This window comes from Gigantopelta aegis, chromosome 1 (assembly GCF_016097555.1).
Source record: "Gigantopelta aegis isolate Gae_Host chromosome 1, Gae_host_genome, whole genome shotgun sequence".
Taxonomy (NCBI): domain Eukaryota; kingdom Metazoa; phylum Mollusca; class Gastropoda; order Neomphalida; family Peltospiridae; genus Gigantopelta; species Gigantopelta aegis.
The window spans coordinates 32,543,835-32,567,651 of record NC_054699.1 but is presented as its reverse complement, the minus strand read 5'-3'; the positions used below and the strand labels follow the sequence as shown (position 1 = coordinate 32,567,651).

At 39.6% G+C, this 23,817-nt stretch overlaps 1 protein-coding gene across 1 annotated transcript in view; it reads right to left on the bottom strand.

Annotated features, from left to right (window-relative positions):
• LOC121373956 overlaps nt 1-23,817 on the bottom strand; it is a 99,009-nt gene that overhangs the window by 13,955 nt on the left and 61,237 nt on the right. Inside the window, exon 3 of the mRNA XM_041500807.1 lies at nt 18,385-18,462. Coding sequence (XP_041356741.1) covers nt 18,385-18,462 — 78 coding nt within the window. The remainder of the gene's footprint in view (nt 1-18,384; nt 18,463-23,817) is intronic.

Genomic DNA, 23,817 nt, shown 5'->3' with positions numbered 1-23,817 from the left:
GTGGTTCTTAACCATATGTCTGACGCCATATAACCGTAAATAAAATGTGTTGAGTGCGTCGTTAAATAAAACAGTTCTTTCTTTCTATAGAAAATAGAACCATGTTATATTGTTCGATTTTTTTCTCAGTACAAATAAAACAAAATATTATTTGTTTTACAAACAAATCCCATATAATAATAACAACGCATTAAAATAAAACAATAATAACAATACTACTACTACTACTACTAATAATAATAATAATAATGATGACGATGATAATGATTAATATGATGATGATAATGATGGTGATGGTGATGATGATGATAATGATGATGATGATGATGATGATGATGATGATGATGGTGATGGTGATGATAATGATGATGGTGATGGTGATGATGGTGATGATGATGATAATGATGATGATGATGGTGATGATGATGATAATGATGGTGATGATGATGCTGATGATGATGATGGTGATGATGATGATGATGGTGATGGTGATGATGATGATGATGATGATGATGATGATATCATAACGATATCATTTTTAGTGCAATGCTGAAGACATTTCAGCATTTCAGTACAGTACAAGATAAAACAGATACGTTTATCAGTACAATGATTAAAACATACAAATTTAAACACATATAACTACTCGGTTACTTCACCATTCCAATTTTCCAAATCAAAATGAAAGATGAACAGAACAAGCAAACTGTTTCAAACATTTATCCATCTCAATACAAAATTCCATTTGTATAATTCACTGCCTAAAGAATTTCATCAATTCCATAGTCGATTGTCTTCAGACTAAGCACGACTATTCGACTGGTTTACCATATCACGAAATGAAGAGAATATGAATATATCCTCAGTAAAATGATCTAAACATTTGAACAATGTAATATTTTATTTTATTTTAAACCCAGAGCATCTCTATTATTTCTCCGCAAACTGTTTAGAACATTGTACTGTTTTAGTCGAAACATATGTCGACTAATTATTAAAATAATGTATGTATGTATGTATGTATGTATGTATGTGTGTGTATGTATGTATGTATGTATGTATGTATGTATGTATGTATGTATGTATGTATGTATGTATGTATGTGTGTGTGTGTGTGTGTGTGTGTGTGTGTGTAAGTATGTATGTGTGAGTGTGTGCATACATACATACATACACACACACACACACACAGAGAGAGAGAGAGAGAGAGAGAGAGAGAGAGAGAGAGAGAGAGAGAGAGAGAGAGAGAGAGAGAGAGAGAGAGAGAGAGAGAGAGAGAGAGAGAGAGAGAGAGAGAGATTGTTAGGATTTTTGTATTGCCAGAGCGAGTTCGAGTGTAATGCGTGAATCCTAATTCGACTTTCGTAAAATCAGTACGACTCGCACGCGAATGTAATAATTTGTTTATTATCCACATTTTATTTTAATGAATAACAATTGCTGTTTCAGAATGACGTCATTTTCAGAAATGTATTTTTGGTCATGTTATGACGTCTCTTCCTAAAATTACGTTATAGGTTGGCCACGTAATTACTTATTACTTGTATGCTTCGTGTGATTATTATTAACTCGATTATGTTGAACCGTGTGGATAATAAAACATTTTTCATCATTATTGGGAGTGGCGATCCTCCTACAAGTGTGTGTGTGTGTGTGGGGGGGGGGGTCGAGACGTAGCTCAGTGGTAAAGCGCTCGCTTAATGCGCAGACGGTTTGGATCGATCCCCGTCAGTGGGCCCAATGGCTATTTTTCGCTCCAGCCAGTGCACCACACTAGTACATCAAAGGTCGTGGTATGTGCTATCCCTTGCTGCTAATCGGAAAGAGCAGCCCATTGCGTGACGGCAGCGGGTTTCCTCCCTCTATATCTGTTTGGTCCTTAACCATATGTTCGACGCCATATAACCGTAAATAAAATGTGTTGAGTGCGTCGTTAAATCAAACATTTCCTTCCTCCTACAAGCATAGAAGGAAGGATATAGCGCTCTGGGAAGTGGCTGTCCTCTTAATTGCGAAAAGCCTGATACTGAATCATTCCATTGAATATTTGAATGCGTTTGTCGTTCAGGTTGAATACATTTTTTTTATTTTTAAATTCAATCTTAAAGAGACAGACCCTAGTTTAATAAGCACTATGGCATATTTTTCACCATTAGAGTTGTTTTTTGTTAACTGAAATCAGCCATTACGATGATTTTATTGTTTAGAGTATCCATTTTCGTACATCTGAAATGTTTCTGGTCATCCTGGTGTTTTTAATATCACAAAAAAATACATGTTTCATATTTTAAAAAACGCACGTGCGTCTGAGAAGAAACTGTTATGGAATCAAGTCTGTTTTTAAGGGTATTTCACTCTGTTTCACTCTGTTGTAACCTTATCCAGATGTGCTACAGGTTTGTAGATTAACCAAACTTGGTGTTTATTTTCACGGGCTGAAACTAGGGTCTGCGCCTTTAAGAACACGTGGTACATCTTGATCTCAAATTAGGTTGATTCCGTATTACCAATGACGGTCGAATATTCAATAATCGTCTCTAACCCGCTGTGGTCTATCCTATCTTCAAAATGAGCTTTCACAAGACGATTTTCTTCTTAAACGTATAAACATCTGACTGCTTTAAAAGGCATCTGACAGTTTGTGACGCTGAGAGATACTTAATGCCAAGCGAGTTATTAAGAGGTGTGTGAGATCTGACGTAGGCGTGTTGTGCAACTCTCTATATTTATATCACAGCTTTACAGTCTGTTGTTATTGGCACTAAGATGTGCATGCTACTTTGCGGGGCCTTAAAATAGGCATAGGCGTATGAGGCGGTGAGGAGGCGGGTGTCAGCCCCAACATACGCACCCACACAATACTAAGGGCGTTGAAGATTTTTCTGAGCTAAAAGTCATTTTGTATGGAAGATCTTTCTGATACGCTGTATTCTAAGTTTGTTTTGTTTTGTTGTTTTTTGTTGTTGTTTTTTTCTTGTTTATTTTGTTTTTTGTTTTTTTGTTTTTATTTTTGTTTTTTTTGTTGTTGTTTTTGGGTTGTTGTTGTCGGGGGTGGGGGTGGGGGGGGGTTTAAAGGTTTTGGGGTATTTTTTTTTGGGGGGGGGGTTTGTGGAGGGGGGGGGATTTTTTTTAGTTTTTGGTGCTTAATGGCTTGCTACGGGCGGGACGTAGCCCAGCTCGCTTGATACGCGGTTGGTTTGGGATCGACCCCCGTCGGTATGTGCTATCCCTTGCTACTGATGGAAAATGTAGCGGTTTTCCTCTCTAAGACTACATACGTCAAAATTATCAAATGTTTGACATCCAATAGCCGATGATCAATTAATGAATGTTCTCTAGTATTGTCGTTAAACTTTAAACAAACTCTCTTAAAGGGACTGCCCTGAGTTTGTTGCCATTGTTCTGATACTACCGAGCAACGGGGACGTTCTAATGACTATACTCGCATATTAAATACATTTTTACTTCATAAAATATCAGTGGCTGAATATTAAACGTATGTCTGATCGTCCTACCGTTTGTACTAGGTTAAATTTTATTCTTGTTTCTTAGTACAGTGAAATCCCTCTAAACCGGACACCCTTAGGACCAAGACAATTGTCAGGTATTAAGAGGGCTTCGGTTTAGGGAGGTTACGTTCTGTACTGGTTTTTAAAAACGGACTCTGTAAAATGTCCGGTTTTGAGAGAATTCCGGTTTACAGAGGATCCGGTCTTGAGATGCTTCACTATATATAGTTTTTTTTCATATGTACGAAATTATTGGGAGACCAAATCCAGTTGGGGCTAAATAACCATTACAGGGACCTGAAAAAAAGCTTTACGCACACAGGCACTAATATTCTAAACAAGAATCTGTATTTGGTATGTAATTTTCGTCGTTAAGAAACATTTTGCAATGGAAGCAAACTCATCATGGTCTATTTAATACCAGAGTGGCTTGGTTAAAACAATGTTAGCCAGTCTCGGCAGTATTCGCTGGGCATTATATTGCAACTAAGCGGGAGGAGACTCTAAACGGAGAGCAGTTGCGCTCAGATTTAGTTCTAGAGTGCTAAAGTAACGAGTTAAAGGAAAATATAGAGCAGCTAGGCCTTATCTCTGTGTTTTGTTTGACCGGCCTCGGTGGCGTTGTGGTCAGGCCATCGGTCTACAGGCTAGCAGGTACTGGGTTCGGATCCCAGTCGAGGCATGGGATTTTTAATCGAGATACCGACTACAAACCCTGAGTGAGTGCTCCGCAAGGCTCAATGGGTAGGTGTAAACCACTTGCACCGACCAGTGATCCATAACTGGTTCAACAAAGGCCATGGTTTGTGCTATCCTGCCTGTGGGAAGCGCAAATAAAAGATTCCTTGCTGCCTGTCGTAAAAGAGTAGCCTATGTGGCGACAGCTGGTTTCCTCTTAAAAAACAGTGTCAGAATGACCATATGTTTGACGTCTAATAGCTGATAATAAGATAAAAAATCAATGTGCTCTAGTGGCGTCGTTAAACAACAAACAAACTGTGTTTTGTTTAATGCTACTTAATATTTTGAAATTATGGGGGAGGGGGGGGGGGGGACTCAGTCTCAGATTGTGCATGTGTGTTAAAGCAATGAGTTAGAGGAACACATATAGCTAGGCTTGTGTACGTGTTTTGTTTTAATACTACTTAATATTTTAGAGACTCGAGCTCAGATTTTGTTCGTGTGTTAAAGCAATGAGTTAGGCCTTGTCTTTGATTTTTAATAACACTTAATATCTTTATAAACTAATACACGCTTTTACCTCAGTGTTCCAAAACCTTTTTTTTTCTGGTAAACAAAACACATTACTGCTAGACACCGCTTAAGTGCACTTCCTGTTATTGCAAATGTTTTATTACCATAATTCTGTCCAGTTATATCGTTTTAACATAATTCATGTCCAGTGACAGAAAATATCGATAAGAGTGTTAGCCTTCGTTGCTGAACGAAGGGAGTGGTGACATATAATATATTGAGGGATAGTGGAATTTAGAATACATAGGAATGCTTGATGAAGTACAGTTTTAATCAAAGACTACTTGGTGCTTAATTTTCGATAATGGTGACTTTCGATCTACCGAGTGAGAGACGAAACCCTCTGTTGCCATATAATCTACTTTTGTTAGCAGCAAGGATATTTTCTCTTACACAGTTTGTTTATGTTATAACACGGCAGTAACACACATATGTGAGTTATCAGTTTAAAGGGACATAGCCTAGTTTTTAAAAACTAAGGCATATGTTTTACTATTATAACTGAAATCATACCTTACTCAGATTTGATGGTTTAGATTATCCATTTTCGTACATTCAATGTGTTTTTGGTCATCCTGGTGTTTTTAATATCACAAAATGCATTTTTCATATTTGTAAAAACGCGCGTGCGTGTGAGAAGTAGCAGTTATGGAATCGAGTTTTAGTCTATCTTAGAGGGTATTTCACCATTTCAAAGTCACAGACTCATGTTTCTCTCAATTTTAACTTTATCCAAATGTGTTACAGGTTTGTAGATTAATTAAACTTAGTGTTAATTTCCACGGGTTGAAACTAGGGTCTGTCCCTTTAAAGACATACGATTGGCTGCTTCTAGGTGATGTTCCAGTCGCCACAGTTATACGATCCAATGCAATAAGCACGAACGAAATTAATTGCTAAAGGCAACTCGCGTAGTCATCTAATATATTCACCTTTCAACAGGAATGATCGCACTTGCCACTGCCTTTGATTAATCAGGTCAAGGAGTGACGTCAGACATATACACAGTCGCGTTTGCTTCCACTTTGATCATGTCTCATGATTTCAAAACAAGAAATAATTGACCGATCGATGGCTCAACAAGGCCACGACGTAAATTAGCGTACACAAGTGATGACGTTAGTCCGCGGTCGTATATTGGCTGCCGGATGCATTCGGAAACTGCCGGATGCATTCGGAAACTGCCGGATGCATTCGGAAACGCTCGGATGCGTTCGGAAACGCCCGAGTGCGCCGTCTAATAACAAACTTATTACTACGTAGTTAGAGTCTAACGGTAGAAAAAATTATCGTTCTGTTGGGACATACTGAACCGCATTAGCAAATTATTTATTAAATAATATTACAACATATTTATTTTAATGTTTTGCTTCTGCTGTAAAACACAATAGTTTGTTTTGTTTAACAACATCACTATAGAACATTGATTTATTAATCATCGGCTATTGTATGTCAAAAATTTGGTCATTATGACATATGTAGTCTTAGAGAGCAAACGCGCTACATATTTCTGTTAATAGCAAGGGATATTTTATATGCACCATCCCACAGACAGGATAGCACATACCACGGCCTTTGATATACCAGTCCTAGTGCACTGGATGGGTCTACCGACGGGGATCGACCCCAAACCGACCGCGCATCAGGCGAGTGTTTTACCGCTTGGCTACGTCCCGCCTTGAATATCTTTATTAAATAATTTATTTAAATATTATTATACATTTATTTCAATTCTTCGCTCCTGCTGTAAAGAAAGAAAGAAATGTTTTTATTTAACGACGCACTCAACACATTTTTATTTTACGGTTATATGGCGTCAGACATATGGTTAAGGACCATACAGATATTGAGAGAGGAAACCCGCTGTCGCCACTTCATGGGCTTCTCTTTTCGATTAGCAGCAAGGGATCTTTCATATGCACCATCCCACAGACAGGGTAGTACATACCACGGCCTTTGATATACCAGTCGTGGTGCACTGGCTGGAACGAGAAATAGCGCAATGGGGCCACCGACGGGTATCGATCTCACACCGACCGCGCATCGAGCGAGCGCTGTACCAATGGGCTACGCCCCGCTCCCCTGCTGTAAAGAGACACAATGCATATCTGCCAAAACCCATGCCACCGACACAATTATTTATAATAATTTGAGTGGTTTCAGCAATTTTAGTAATAGTATGATAGCGGGGAACATCGATTTCAATTTCGTTTGATATAAATGGTCCTCCATTGGGAAAAACAAAACATGTTGGTAATAGCAACATCTGCTGCCGGTAACACGCATCGAGTTAGATTTAATACCTATTTACGTTTATTTGAAATTGTATTATTTTTCGTTCCATCCAGTGCATCACGACTGGTATATCAAAAGCCGTGGTATGTGCTATCCTGTCTGTGGGGTGGTGCATACAAAAGATCCCTTGCTACTAATGGAACAATGTAGCAGGTTTCCTCTCTCTAAGACTACATGTATATGTCAAAATTACCAAATGTTTGACATCCAATAGCCGATGATTAATAAATCAATGTGATCTAATGGTGTCTTTAAACAAAGCAAATATTTCTTTTTGAAATAAAAAAAAATATGATATTGTCTAACAATACCAAAAGACCGTGGTATGTGCTATCCTGTCTGTGGGGAAGTGCATATAAAAGATCACTTGTTGCTAATGGAAACTGTAGCGCGTTTCCTGTAGGATTTCATGTCAAAAATTAAATTGTTTAATATCCAATAGCCGATGATTAATAAATCAATGTGCTTTAGTGGTGTCGTTAAGCAAAACAATGTTTAACTTTTGTTTAATGTTGCCTAACAAGTACAATGTTTATGAGGGCTTTGATATTTTATTAGCCCAGTGGTAAAGCGCTCGCTTGATGTGCGGTCGGTTTGGTATCGATCCCCGTCGGTGGGCCCATTAGGCTATTTCTCGTCACAGCCAGTGCACCACGACTGGTATATCAAAAGCCGTGGCATGTGCTATCCTGTCTGTAGGATGGTGCATATAAAAGATCCCTTGCTACTAATGGAAAACAATGTAGCGGATTTTCTCTCTATAACTGTCAAAAATTACCATATATTTGACATCCAATAGCCAATGATTAATAAATCAATGTGCTCTAGTGGTGTCGTTAAACAAAACAAACTTTTTTTTATATTTTATTATTATCATATTAAGTACATGCATTAAAAATGGGGGGATAGGTAAGAACAGCACTCGTGAAATTCCAGCCCTGAAGATGTCTGTAAATGAAGTTCGCCTACAGTTGTGTGGGATTGAGCTTCATGCTTTCGCGTCATTTCAACAGCTTTAAAGGAACATTCCTGAGTTTGATGCATTGTAACATGTTTCCAACTAATACAATATTTCTACGATTAAACTTACATATTAAATATATTTTTTTGTTTAGAAAGAATGTCAGTGTATGTACATTCGATGTGATTCTGGTCGTCATAATATTTGTAAGTAGCCCAAACTGATAATTTCGTACGTACAAACAAATATATATTAGGGAATAAAATTAAGTTTGACCTAGTACAACCGTTAGGACGATCAGAAACATGTTTAATATATGGCCACTAATATCTTATTTAGAAAAACATATATTAAACATGTGATTACAGTTATTAAAATGTATTTGTTGATTGACATCATCCTAACAATCGCCTAAAACTCAGGAATGTCCCTTCAATAATGATTCAAGTTATGTCTTGAAGATATCTCTTGTTTATCTGTTATACATCAATAGTCCGTCCCACAGAGAACGCCGTTTTTCATGCTATGGGATTTACTACAACTTATTTATTTCTGAGCCAATTGAACACAAAAACAGTATTTGTATGTTATTTCCAAAACACTTTTACTTTTTGACTTACTGTAATGAAAAGAGAATAAAGGACCTATTCTTAGGTTTTATTCAACTTAAAACTCACGACACAAGTATTGTCGCCATAGTATCGACTAGCTACCAGTCATAATACCGTTTAAGCGTAACACTTGCGAAACACAGTTAGGTCTCACACCATGGAATTATTCACAATGATACGTTTTACGACACTTACGTCAAACCAAACTGAAATTATGTACAAACACATTTTCATAGAATGATGTGACGGACTATAACAAAGTATTTACGTCTATCACTGGTTATTGGAAATGTACGAACGGGTTAAAGGTGCAATGTCAAAGTTGCACAATGGACAAAAATATTCTTTATGTTTTGCTTTCAAATGTAAAGATCATCGCTTATAAAACACGCACTTAAAAACATTAATAAAACATCCCCAACAATTTATTAGGAAATTAAGTCTAGAGTTTGACCGAAGGATTATACGTCTGACATAACAGTGGTCCTAATCGTTTTCCACACATACGTATTTGTTGCTGAAGCAATGACGGCAGTTTTAATAAATCTGCAAGAGACGGCCTCGTTGGCCCAGTGGTTAAGCCATCGGACTACAGACTGGTAGGTACAGGGTTCGCATCCCGGTACCGGCTCCAACCCAGAGCGAATTCTTATGGGCGCAATGGGTACACACTCTTCTTGCTCACTAATCACTAACACACACTATCCCGGACAGCCAGTCCAAGATAGCTGAGGTCTGAGCCCAGGACAGCGGGCTTGAATCTTAATTGGATATAAGTTGAAATGAAATGAAATGTTTTGGGGTTGTTTTTTCTTTCTTTCTTTCTTTATCATCGAAAATTATTGAGGCCAGTCTACGCCGATCTGAAAGCACATTACAAGTTTGGTATTATCATTTTAATTACGTAATGCTTACGTGCACGATCTAATAATTTGTCATAAATAACTGCATACAAAGCGAAATATGGCATTTTCAACTTTGACATTGCAACTTTAAGATTGTCCATGGTTAGAGTCAGTTGATTTCCTTTGGGATGCGATTTGTTCCGCACCTCATCCTAATTAATTAGCATGACTTTTCAGACTTGTGGGTGCATCTCAAGACACATTAATAAATTAATCAAAACCTCCTCTGCACTCTACACTCCAGTAATTTAGAGCATTCGGGAAAATGGTTTTATTAACTGCACAGATAAATCGGATGCCGTTTTCTTCTCGATGGAAATGGAAAATCGTTAGCATTTGTTTTTCTAAGCAAAATGTCAAACACATGTCTAGGGCCCCGTTACACGAAGCGATCTTAGCCCTGAGATCAACTTAAGTGCATAGGGTAGCTATGCGCTTAAGGTAATCTTAGGGCTAAGCTCGTTTCGTGGAACGGAGCCCAGGACCGTAGGAACCGGGGACGGATGGGGGAGGCTATTTATGTAGTGTCATACACTATATACCTAAGATATACATATAGATAAGATAAAAAATTGTGTTTGTGCCCCCTCCTCACCAGAGACTGTGACCTCCCAGACACACACTCATTAGAGATTGTACCTGTCCACTCCAGATCTTGTTCCTACGGGCCTGATGTCTGTTTAACAATATCTAAAATTACTTATTTCGTGCAATGAATAAATTCCTTGCAGGTTTGTGAAAAGCTCCACATTACCATGAATATTCAATGAAGCTTTAATCAATTATCAGTTATTATTATTATTATTCAGGCCAGTGTTCTAGCTAGCAATAAATAGAAGGTCGCTGTGGAATCCGGGTCGTTTCGACCCAAAACAAATTCGCATCCGAGTCAATTCGCCCTTATCCATTATCCGTATCCTTATCCATTATCCGTATCCTTATCCATTATCCGTATCCTTATCCATTATCCGTTTGGACCCGGGACCTGATACCGTCGCTTCGCCCTGCCCCTGATTATCGCCACCCTACCCTAATTCATGTCCATACAAAAATAACAAAATAAAAATCTTGCTTTTCTCTCCGTGTGTACCGTCTTGTCGCGTGTCTGAATTCCCAACTATGGGATGTTTGACAATACAGCCTTTGGTGTGAAAGCTGACAACAGTACCGTGGTACCTTTTTTTTTTCTTGTCTTTTCTTAGTCGTTATGACTGCAGATGAGCAGGCAGCCAGTCTTAAAAACTTGATTAAAAAGTAATCTTTAAACTGTCACAGACATTTAAACACAAATCGCACAAATCTTTTTAAAGGGACAGACCATAGTGTTTAAACACTAAGACTTATTTTTAACCTAGACTAGTTTCAACCCGTAAAAATGGACACTAAGTTTGGTTAATTTACAAACCTGTAACAAAGTTGGATACAACAGAGTAAAACAAGAGAGCCTGTAACGTTGAAATACCCTTAAAAATCGATTAAAACTCCATAATCGTTATTTTTCGGACGCACGTGCGTTTTTAAAAATATGAAATGCATTTTGTGGTATTAGAAACACCAGGATGATCAGAAACACTTCGGTTGTACGGAAAAGGATAATCTAAACAATAAAATATAAGTAATGTTTGATTTAAGTAATCATAAACGGCTCTAATAGTGAAATATACTTTTACTTTTTCTTACGTCAAACCAAACTGAAAATATTTACACACATAGAACACATATTTATTTACACTCAGATCACATAGCAAAAAACACACACAATATACAAAAAACCCTTCATTTTTGTAGGAGGATGGGATGGACTATAGTGGGTTAATTAGAGAGAATGGACATGAGATGGGCGTGCCTGAACCTTAATTGGATATAGGCACGTTAATAAAGTCACTCTGACTCTGTTAGCTACTTATCTAATTATTTAGTTAATTACTTTGTTTATTTATAAATCTTTTTTTTTTATTATGACGTAAAATGTGCACAATTGTTATCTATAAATCCGCATAAAACCACAGAGCCACACTGACATCAGCAGTATATAGACATCGTAATTTCTAATGTAATTTATCGATTAGTCATCTACTGTGACTATTTTCATCCAGATAAAAATTAGTTATTAACGTCAGTTTGGCCTCACACGGTCTAAACAAGTTAAATGGACTTGTAATTGCTCAGCTTTGAAAGAAAGAAATGTTTTATTTAACGACGCACTCAACACATTTTATTTACGGTTATATGGCGTCAGACATATGGTTAAGGACCACACAGATTTTGAGAGGAAACCCGCTGTCGCCACTACTCTTCCGATTAGCAGCAAGGGATCTTTTATTTGCGCTTCCCACAGGCAGGATAGCACAAACCATGGCCTTTGTTGAACCAGTTATGGATCACTGGTCGGTGCAAGTGGTTTACACCTACCCATTGAACCTTGCGTAGCACTCACTCAAGGTTTAGAGTCGGTATCTGGATTAAAAATTCCATGCCTCGACTGGGATCCGAACCCAGTACCTACCAGCCGGTAGACCGATGGCCTACCACGACGCCACCGAGGCCGGTGCTCAGCTTTGAAAACTGGCCACTAATCTGAAAGGTAACCGTAAGGAGTAGCATTCTTAGCACAATGAATCGATATTCTCTATAATATTCCACTACGCATTTTAATTACAGGCGCGGATTCAGAGGGTGTGCTAGGGATTGTTTCTTCAAAAATCCACAGTCATGGTTTAAAATAGGGTGAGGGTGTTAATGTTTTACCACACATTTTATTTACAGGCGCGGTTTTTCGTTCTCCAAAAATCCAGTCATGGTTTAAAATGGGTTGCGGTGTTGTTAATATTCCACCACACATTTTAATTACAGGAGCGGATCCAGAGGGGGTGTTAGGGATGCACGTAGATTTTTTTTTCTCCAAAAATCCAGTCATGTTTAAAATAGGGTGGGGGTGTGAATGTTTTACCACACATTTTATTTACAGGCGCGGATTAAGAGGGGGTACTGGGGAATGCACTGCTCCTCTCCCGAAATTATTTTTTCCAAAAATCCATAGTCATGGTTTAAAATGGGCTGAGGGTATTGTTAATATTCCGCCACACATTTCAATTCCAGGCGCGGATTAGGAGGGATTCCATTACACATTTTAATTACAGGCGCGGATTAGGAGGGGGTGCTGAGAATGCACTGCTCCTCTCCCGAAATAATTTTCTCCAAAAATCCATAGTCATGGTTTAAAATGGGCTGGGGGTATTGTTAATATTCCACCACACATTTTAATTACAGGAGCGGATCCAGAGGGGGTGCTAGGGATGCACCCCACCTCTCTCGATTTTTTTTTCATGGTCATGGCTTAAAATGGGTTGACGGTGTTGTTAAAAAATTATTATTATTTTTCATTCAGCTATAATATTTGGGCGTCTAAAAGTCAGCTTTATATGATAATTATATCTCCTAAAGCCTATCTAGATACGCGGTCGGTCTAGGATCGATCCCTGTTGGCGGACCCATTGGGTTATTTATCGTTTCAGCCTGTGAGATTATTATGGCCATCCAGGATTGTACATATAAAAGATCCCTTGCTACTAATGGAAAATTGTAGCTGGTTTCCTTTCTAAGGCTATATGTAAAAATTACGAAAATGTTTGACATCCAATAGCCGATGATTAATAATTCAATGTGCTCTAGTGGTGTCGTTGAACAAAACACAAGCTTTAACAATCGAAAAAGTGGGAAATCGACGAATGAGCACATCCGCATGGTGTTTCTCCCACACTGCCTTGCAAACAAGACACTAAAACCAGCGACAGTAGTCAAATAATGCGTTTCACAACATTTACACAGGCGCTGTTCAACAATCGCAAATTGCTTGGCCATATGTTACTACTAATAGCACATTACTCTCAACCTTCAGCTGTTCCAAGGCACATGAGCTGTTGGTTGGAGGGGAGGGGGGGATGTAGCCCTGTGGTAAAGCGCTCGCTCGATGCGCGGTCGGTCTGGGATCGATCCCCGTCAGTGGGCCCATTGGGCTATATCTTGTTCCAGCCAGTGCACCACGACTGGTATATGAAAAGCCGTGGTATGTACTACCCTGTCTGTGGGACGGTGCATATAAAAGATCCCTTGTTGCCAATCGAAAAGAGTAGCCCATGAAGTGGCAACAGCGGGGTTCCTCTCTCAATATCTGTGTGGTCCTTAACCATATGTCTGACGCCATATAATCGTAAATACAATGTGTTGGGTGCGTCGTTAAATAAAACATTTCTTTCTTTTGGTTGGAGGTTGGTGGGTAGCCGAATGGTTAGAGTGGTGACTTGATAATATTAGGAGGCAGGATTTAGATCAGTCGGCTTTTTCTCCCTCGGGTCAAACTGCTAGCCTTGCCAGGGGCCGGACCCGACGGAGACATGCCTGAACCCTAGTGGATATAGGCATGTAAAACAGGTTTCTAGTTCATGACCATGCCAGGGGCCGGACCCGAGGGAGACATGCCTGAACCCTAGTGGATATAGGCATGTAAAACAACTTTCTAGTTCATGGCCATGCCAGGGGCCGGACCCGAGGAAGACATGCCTGAACCCTAGTGGATATAGCCATGTAAAACAACTTTCTAGTTCATAGCAATGCCAGGGGCCGGACCCGAGGGAGACATGCCTGAACCCTAGTGGATATAGGTATGTAAAACAAGTTTCTAGTTCATGGCCATGCAAGGGACCGGACCCGAGGAAGACATGCCTGAACCCTAGTGGATATAGGTATGTAAAACAAGTTTCTAGTTCATGGCCATGCAAGGGACCGGACCCGAGGGAGACATGCCTGAACCCTAGTGGATATAGGTATGTAAAACAAGTTTCTAGTTCATGGCCATGCAAGGGACCGGACCCGAGGGAGACATGCCTGAACCCTAGTGGATATAGGTATGTAAAACAAGTTTCTAGTTCATGGCCATGCAAGGGACCGGACCCGAGGGAGACATGCCTGAACCCTAGTGGATATAGGTATGTAAAACAAGTTTCTAGTTCATGGCCATGCAAGGGACCGGACCCGAGGGAGACATGCCTGAACCCTAGTGGATATAGGCATGTAAAACACGTTTCTAGTTCATGGTCATGCCTGGGGCCGGACCCGAGGGAGACATGCCTGAACCCTAGTGGATATAGGTATGTAAAACAAGTTTCTAGTTCATGGCCATGCAAGGGACCGGACCCGAGGGAGACATGCCTGAACCCTAGTGGATATAGGTATGTAAAACAAGTTTCTAGTTCATGGCCATGCAAGGGACCGGACCCGAGGGAGACATGCCTGAACCCTAGTGGATATAGGCATGTAAAACAAGTTTCTAGTTCATGGTCATGCCTGGGGCCGGACCCGAGGGAGACATGCCTGAACCCTAGTGGATATAGGTATGTAAAACAAGTTTCTAGTTCATGGCCATGCAAGGGACCGGACCCGAGGGAGACATGCCTGAACCCTAGTGGATATAGGCATGTAAAACAAGTTTCTAGTTCATGGTCATGCCTGGGGCCGGACCCGAGGGAGACATGCCTGAACCCTAGTGGATATAGGTATGTAAAACAAGTTTCTAGTTCATGGCCATACCAGGGGCCGGACCCGAGGAAGACATGCGTGAACCTTCAATGGATGTATAGGCATGTATAACAAGTTTCAAGTTCGTTTGAGTGCTCGCTTGAGGTGCTTGCGTCGCAGGATCGAATCACCTCGGTGGATCCATTCAACTGATTGGGGGTTTTCTCGTTCAAACCAGTGAACCACAACTGGTCAAAGTCCGTGGTATGTGTTTTCCTGTGTGTGGTCAAAGTGCATATAAAATATTCCTTGCTGAATTAGGAAAAATGTAGCGGATCCAATAGCCGATGATTAATTAATCAATGTATTCTAGTGGTGTCGTTAAACAAAAGAAACTTTTATAATAGTATGTAGAGAATATTTCACGAGTGATCCTTAGGTACCATTTATCTTACGAGGTGTTTAAAAACGTATCTAACGAGCGAACATGAGGAATACTGGGGGGTTTTGTGGAGGTGGTGTGGGAGTTTGGGGGAGGGAGGAAGTGTGGGATTTTTGTTGGGTTTTTGGTAAGTTTTAGTGGATTTTTTGGTAGGGTTTTCTTGGGGGGGGGGGGTTTGGGGGGTTGTTGGGGGTTGGGGGAGGGGTAAAATATTTTGAGGGGGGGGACTGTTTTATTTATTCGACTATTGCATCGATCGTTAGCAGTCGTTGTGTTTTAGAGCGTTATAAAAAAAAAATCTATGTTTACAATGTCTCTATACTAGTATATTGGTGCCAAATAGTTCCCGATGCAGAAGATGATAACGTTGATAACACTGTTGAGCCTGTACACGTCTGTTCTGCATGCTTGGGCAGGTGTAACGTGGACTTTTGACTCCAGTAGAATACTGACTCACCGGTCACTTTTCTACGTAGAATAATGACTCCCCGGTCACTTTAATACGTAGAATAATGTCTCTTTGCCGTAGAAAAATGACTTTTACCGTAGAATTGTGTCCGGGGTGAGGGGGGTCAGAATACCACGGCATCCCAGTAACGTGGTATTTTGACCCCCGTAGAATACTGACCCCCGGTCACTGTGGACGTTTTTGCAGAATAAAAACACATGTACTTTAGAATTGGGACCGCTGCAGGGATTTAGTTCAGTGGTTTGAGCGCTCGACTGAGGTGCTTGGGTCGTAGGACTGAATCTCCTCGGTGGACTCATTGGGGTTTTCCCGGCTGATGTCAATGGCATCGTCGTGGGATGGGATTTTTTCAGCTATATGCGCGATAATGCACTTCTGTTAATAACTGCATGTTTATGCTCTGCATAATAATTTTTCTTTATTAATGATAATAAAACTATCTTGATAATATCTTACGATATATGGTCTAAGTGATAATAATGTAATTTTTTTAAAGGGACATTCCTGAGTTTGCTACATTGTAAGATGTTTCCGACTAATAAAATATTTCTACGATTAAACTTACATATTAAATATATTTTCTTGTTTAGAATATCAGTGCCTGTATATTCGATGTGTTTCTGGTCGTCTTAATATTTGTAAGAAGCCCAAACTAGATTTTGTCTTCAAATAATTTCGTACGTACGAAAAAACTATATTTTAAGAAAGAAGATGAAATTTAACTCGGTACAAATATTAGAACGATCAGAAACACGTTTAATATACAGCCACTGACGTTTTATGCAGAAAAATATATTTGATATTTAATTACAATCGCTAAAAAGTCTGTTAGTCGATAACATCTTTAAAAGTGCAGCAAACTCAGGAATGTCCCTTTAATAATGTATCGTATAATCCATGTCAACATAACAGTATTGGTACCGTAAAATAAGAATGTTAAGGATGAAAAAGTAGTCTCGTCAAATTACGTTAAACCAGTGTGTTAACCAATCGCGTTAACTCTTATATATGAAGCTTTGTCACTGGAAACCGTTATTCACAGGGTGACGTACGGAAATCTTATTACAATGTGATCTATCTCACATGTGGGCAATAAGAAAAATAGTATTAGATAATTAATAACTGCTTACGTCTGGAGCCGGGTGCATATCTCTGCGATTGCGTCATACGGTGAAATCGGATTAAACAGCTAATATCGTAACAATGTGAGATACATTACAATCCGACTTTTGTCGGGGTGGGGCTGTCTGAGTATTCTGACGGTAAGAGAGCAAGACGGACATTTGGACATCATCCATAAAGGAAGAGAAAGTTTGACATCACAAATACGTCATAATGACGTCATAAACCACACATGACGTTTACAAAGCGCTAGAAATAGATACAAGTACAATTTTAAGGCCAAATCAGCTTGTTCATTGATGATTTTATCAAATGTGCTAAAAACAAACCACACTATTTATTGTGAAATTGATGACTCGATGACGCAAAATGACGAAACATGCGTCATTACGTCATAGATACGTCACGGTGTCTTTTTAAAATGTTAACTTGGTTCTTAGGTATAATATTTCTATCTACTAATACGCATATTTGTGGTCTAAAACCAGCCGTTAATAAGTTATAAGACATCAAATTTCATTTTGGCGGCCATATTGGATTTATGAATTAGCCCACTTCCGGATGTCCGTTTTTGTCCTATTCTGTTGCAATTTGTCAGAGGTGAAACCATAAATTTACTGGACTAGTGCTAGAGGCTTTCGTACAATGGATTCGACGTCGGGGGAAAGTCTGTTGGACGTTTTTTTCCGACAACTCGCACCCATCTCACGATAAAATCTATGACATTTGTCCTGCCGTCTTTGTAGACTTATGACGATTTTAAGAAACTTTTTTCCAAGAAAATTTATAAGAATAATATTGTGTCAAGAAAACCAAAATGTCGTCCGTTGGCGGGAAAACAGGTCTATGTGCAAATATCGCAGATATATAAGAACTCTCGTCTGAAACGAGAACTGTCCTGTTTTATCGGGATCCACACCCGAGATTTATTTAAATAAGCGGAATCCCAGAGATATATGCCCGGTTTTAGTATATAGTATTCAGCAATTTTTTTTAGTAATCCTTTCTTACCACTATACGTGAAATAATGGATACACTAACAACTGGGTATTATTCTAATGACTAAAACGTATTTACACCGCTGTCGCTTGCACATAAATATTCACACGTCATAGATAAATCAATTTCAGTATTGTTAATTTAATTGACCGGTGTGGCTTTGGCGTCCGCGTTATCACTGTGGAGCAGTCAATTATTTGTTTTTAAACGAATCCACACATATGTGGAACATAGCCATGCAATACCGAAAATTATAAACTGTGTTCTCATCTACGGGTGTGTCAAAATAGAATTCGCACTCACCGTTCTCTTCTTCGTCTTCTGATTCTTTGGCAGACTGGTCCAAACCTGTTGTAAAGTCATTAACCATTTCGTCAACGCCTGGAAATACAAACAGAAGTACAATAGCGAGTAGCTTTAACAATATGCTAACAATACGAGACTTAAGCCAGTTGCATTTCTCAGTCTAGAAATAGCTTATGGTGCAGCAACACAAATCCATGAACGAAACATAATGGAATAGTATTAAAGAAACATTCCCGAGTTTGTTGCATTGTAAGATGTTTCCGACTAATAAAGTATTTCTAAAATTAAACTTATATATTAAATATATTTTCTTGTTTAGAATATCAGTGTCTGTATAATAAATGTGTTTCTGGTCATCTTAATATTTGTAAAAAGCCCAAACTGGATTTTGTCTTCAAATAATTACGTACGTACGAAAAACATATTTTTTGGGAAATAAAATGAAATTTAACCTAGTACAGATATTAGAACGATAAGAAACACGTTTAATATACAGCCACTAATATTTTATTAAAAAAAATATATTTGATATGTAATTACAGTCGTCAAAAAGTCTCTGTTAGTCGATAACATCTCAAAAATTGCAGCAAATTCAGGAATATCCCTTTAAACAAATAAATAGACAGAAATGAAGGTCATGTTTTATTCAACGATACACTTATATTATGAAAAATATTGATCGACGCAGTTTCTGCTTACAACCAACAAACCAACATATGACGTCCATTTGTGTGTGTGGGGGGGGGGGGGGGGGGGGGGATGCAGGCTGGTTTTTGCCCGAATTAAACGAAAATTCCCGAATCTAGATAACAACCTTTATTCATATTGACATTACCAAACAGCTAAATAGGGTTGCAAGTGAATCACTACGCATTTCTACATGGATTATAACTAATTTTGAGGCTAACATGATGGAAATACATGGTAGGTTAGCACATCCCCCACCCCACCCCCTGTCTCGTACGCTTCTGATTAGAGAGGAAACCCTGTACTACCATTATCGAAAAACAGCAAGGAATATTTTATAGGCATCATCCAACAGACAAGATACTACATACCACAGCCTTTGTTACACCAGTTGTGGAGCGCTGGGTAGAACGAGAATTTTCCCCATCGACGGGGATCCTAGACCTAGCGCATATTAGGTGAGTACTTTATCACTGAATTACGTCCCAACCCATAACGTAAATAAATAAATAAACTATTCCTAGTCAATGATGGCGGAAAGTAGCTCAGTTGTACAGCGCTCGATTGAGCTATTTCTCGTTCCAGCCAGTGCTCCACAACTGGTGTATCAAAGGCCGTGGTATGTACTACCCTGTCTGTGGGATGGTGCATATAAAATATCCCTTGCTGCTAATCGAAAAGAGTAGCCCATGAAGTGGCGACAGCGGGTTTCCTGTCAAATTCTGTGTGGTACTTAACCATATGTCCGACGACATACAACCGTAAATAAAATGTGTTGAGTGCGTCGTTAAATATACATTTCCTAGTCATAGAAATTGCCTTAAACATTATTGTCGTCAATGCTTCAAATACACTTGTACTACTGTCCGTTTCCGTAACCACAACTGACAATGGCTACTCTAATTATTTTCACATTTGCTTTCAAAACTTAAAGGGACATACCCTAGTTTTAAACACTAAGGCATATTTTTGACTATTATAGCCGTTTTTGATAACTGAAATCATACTTTACTTAGATTTTATGGCTTAGATTATCAATTTCCGTACATTCAAAGTGTTTTTAGTCATCCTGGAGTTTTTAATATCACAAAATGTGGAGTTTTTAATATCACAAAATTAAAAAAAAAAAAACCGCACGTGCGTCTGAGAAGTAACAGTTGTGGAGTCGAGTCTTAGTCTATTTTTAGAGGTAATTTCACCATTTCAAAGTCACAGACTCATGTTTCACTCAGTTGTAACTTTATCCAAATGTGTTACAGGTTTGAAACACGTGTTGAAACTAGGGTCTGTCCCTTTAACTAAACTTAGTGTTAATTTTCATGGGTTGAAACTAGGGTCTGTCCTATTAACGGATTCCACAGAATTCAGTCTTGAAAGTGAAACTCGCCGGGCAATGAGAAATTAGTTTAGTCAGTATAACATATCAGTCGATATGGGACTAATTTCTGTCGGGATTGGTTTTACTAACGGTAATACGTATTATTGTTGTTTAGTAATCTCCGTGGAAACATCATAGGATGCTTCCTTTTTCTATCCACACTGGCTGATCTTATTTTAAATTAATTAGTTTCTAATTACCTAATTAAATTGTAATGTGTAGAAATCACGCAAGTGATATTATTTATAAACTATATACGTGTGTGTGTGTGTGTGTGTGTGTGTGTGTGTGTGTATGTGTGTGTGTGTGTGTGTGTGTGTGTGTGTGTGTGTGTGTGTGTGTGAGAGAGAGAGAGAGAGAGAGAGAGAGAGAGAGAGAGAGAGAGAGAGAGAGAGAGAAAGTGTGTGTGTGTGTATGTGTGTGTGTTTGTGTGTGTGAGAGAGAGAGAGAGAGAGAGAGAGAGAGAGAGAGAGAGAGAGAGAGAGAGAGAGAGAGAGAGAGAGTGTGTGTGTGTGTGTGTGAGAGAGAGAGAGAGAGAGAGAGAGAGAGAGAGAGAGAGAGAGAGAGAGAGAGAGAGAGAGAGAGAGAGAGTGTGTGTGTGTGTATGGTGCAAAGTTTCGTCCACAAGTTGCATACCGTGGAAATAGGTTTTTTTTAATGATATGAATCAAAAATATTATTGGTAGTAAATCTTAAGGCATTGATGAATTTTACTTGTAGAATGCAAGAAATTGCATTTCTCAGTCAATCAACACCCACCCGCCGTTCCTGTTAATGCGAGAGGTGCATTTGCATACGGTTCTGAATTCAGTGTGTAAAGAATGGCGTGCATTTGCGACCAGATCCTGAATTCAGGAGAGGACGCCTGGCTAGTTGATTACCTTACTAGTTTTCAACCAGCAATTGTCTTTGACAGACCAATCTCATGATGACGTACAGTTCGTTTCGTTTGACGACACTACTAGAGCATATCAATTATTAAGCATCGGCTATTGGATGTTAAACATTTGGTAATTTTGACATATAGTCTTAGAGAGGAAACCCGCTACATTTTTTCCATTAGTAGCAAGGGATCTTTTATATGTGTTATCCCACAGACAGGATAGCATACAACGGCCTTTGATATACCAGTCGTGGTGCACTGTATGGAACGAGAAATAGCCCAATGGGCTCACCGACGGGGATCGACTCTAAACCAACCGCGGATCAAGCGAGCGCTTTACCACTAGGCTACGTCTCGCTCCCCATGATAATATTGTCAAATAGCGTATTGTTGAATTTCTTAATCTCTTTATCAACAAGGCCACAAATTATGTTTGTTCCAGGCCACCAGACACTCCAGTATACCACTGTATCCAATAGAGATACGTAGATTGTAAAAACTGCAATGAAAGAAAGAAATGTTTTATTTAACGACGCACTCAACACATTTTATTTACGGTTATATGGCGTCAGACATATGGTTAAGGACCACACAGATTTTGAGAGGAACCCCGCTGTCGCCACTACATGGGCTACTCTTCCGATTAGCAGCAAGGGATCTTTTATTTGCGCTTCCCACAGGCAGGATAGCACAAACCATGGCCTTTGTTGAACCAGTTATGGATCACTGGTCGGTGCAAGTGGTTTACACCTACCCATTGAGCCTTGCGGAGCACTCACTCACGGTTTGGAGTCGGCATCTGGTTTAAAAATCCCATGCCTCGACTGGGATCCGAACCCAGTACCTACCAGCCTGTAGACCGATGGCCTACCACGACACCACCGAGGCCGGTAAACTGCAATGAGGAAAATCGTGCAGCTATTTCCATAGCACACTACAAGAAGCTATTTAAGGGGAAAGGAAAGGAATATTTTATTATGGACACCTCAGCACCTTTTTAAACTATAGCTCTTTGGTGTCGAACGTATGGCTATTACTACACATGGTCGAGAGAAAGTGAGAGAGGAAACCTGCTGCCCATCATAGTCTAGTCCTAACTATTGAACACCAACGGATCTTTTATATGTACTATAGATAGGGTTTTAAAGTTTGTTTTTGTTTACCGACACCACTAGAGCATACTGATTTATTAATCATCAGTTGTTGGATGTCAAACATTTGGTAAGTTCGACATATATTGTTAGAAAGGAAACCCACTACATTTTCCCATCAGTAGCACATTGATTTATTAACCATCGGCTATGGGTGTCAAATGTTTGGTAAGTTTGACATATAGTCTTAGAGAGGACGCCCACTACATTTTTCTATTAGTAGCAAGGGGTGTTTTATATGCGTCGTCCGACAGACAGGACAGCATATACCACAGCCTTTGATATACCAGTCATGGTGCACTGGATGGAACGAGAAATAGCCCAATGGGAACAGCGACAGGGATCAATCGCAAACCGACCGCAGATCAAGTGAGTGTTTTACCACTGAGCTACGTCTCGCCCTCTGCCACCCCCCTCCCCACCCCCACCCCTGGTTTGAACGAGGAATAGCCCAGTGGGTCCACCGATGGGAATCGATCCCATAGATAGGGAGCTACTAGTTCAGTCACGAGAGCGCTTGGTTGAGGTCTTTGATCGTAGGATCAACCCCCCCCCCCCCACACACACACACACTCTTCGAGTACCCACTCTGATTTTGTGTCGTCCTAACCAGTGCCCAACGACTGTTATAACAAAGGCTGTGTTATGTGTTGTCCTATCTGTGGAAAAGTGATTATAACAGGCATCCAATGACACCCAATAATCGATAACTAATAAATCAATGTGCTCTAGTGGTGTTGTTAAACAAAACAAACTTATACTCCCCTCCCCTAGACAGGACAGTAAATATTACGGCTATATGATGTGCCAGTCGTAGATGGAACTATTTTGGAAAAGAAAAAAACAAACAGAATCCATTTGCCAGTTATTGATCCTACGACACATCGCACCTCAGGCGAGCATTCTGCCTCTCAGCTGCCCGACAAGATAGAACAGCGGTCGCATGCTGTTATCTCAGCTGGCTGCGTCAGCGACACGACTGTCTTTAATTGTCTCTAATCGATCCGTTTTCGGGAGCGAAATGCAGAGCGTAATGAAAACAATAAGATTCGCGTTAGTGTGCCTTTAACCACGGAGACACGTGTCTCCGAACATTAGTGACACTCCACTGAAAGAGACAACTGTTTGTAATGACGTCATGGCGGGTTACTACAAGCTATTATATGTGTTTGTCACGAGAAGCGACCAGTTTAATTGGTTTCAGTTGATGACATGCCCACGAGGTGAGACACTAATGTCGAAAAATGGCAAGCGTTGTAACAACTTACCGACCTCGGTGGCGCAGTGGTTAATCCATCGGACTACAGGCTGGTAGATACAGGGTTCGCAGC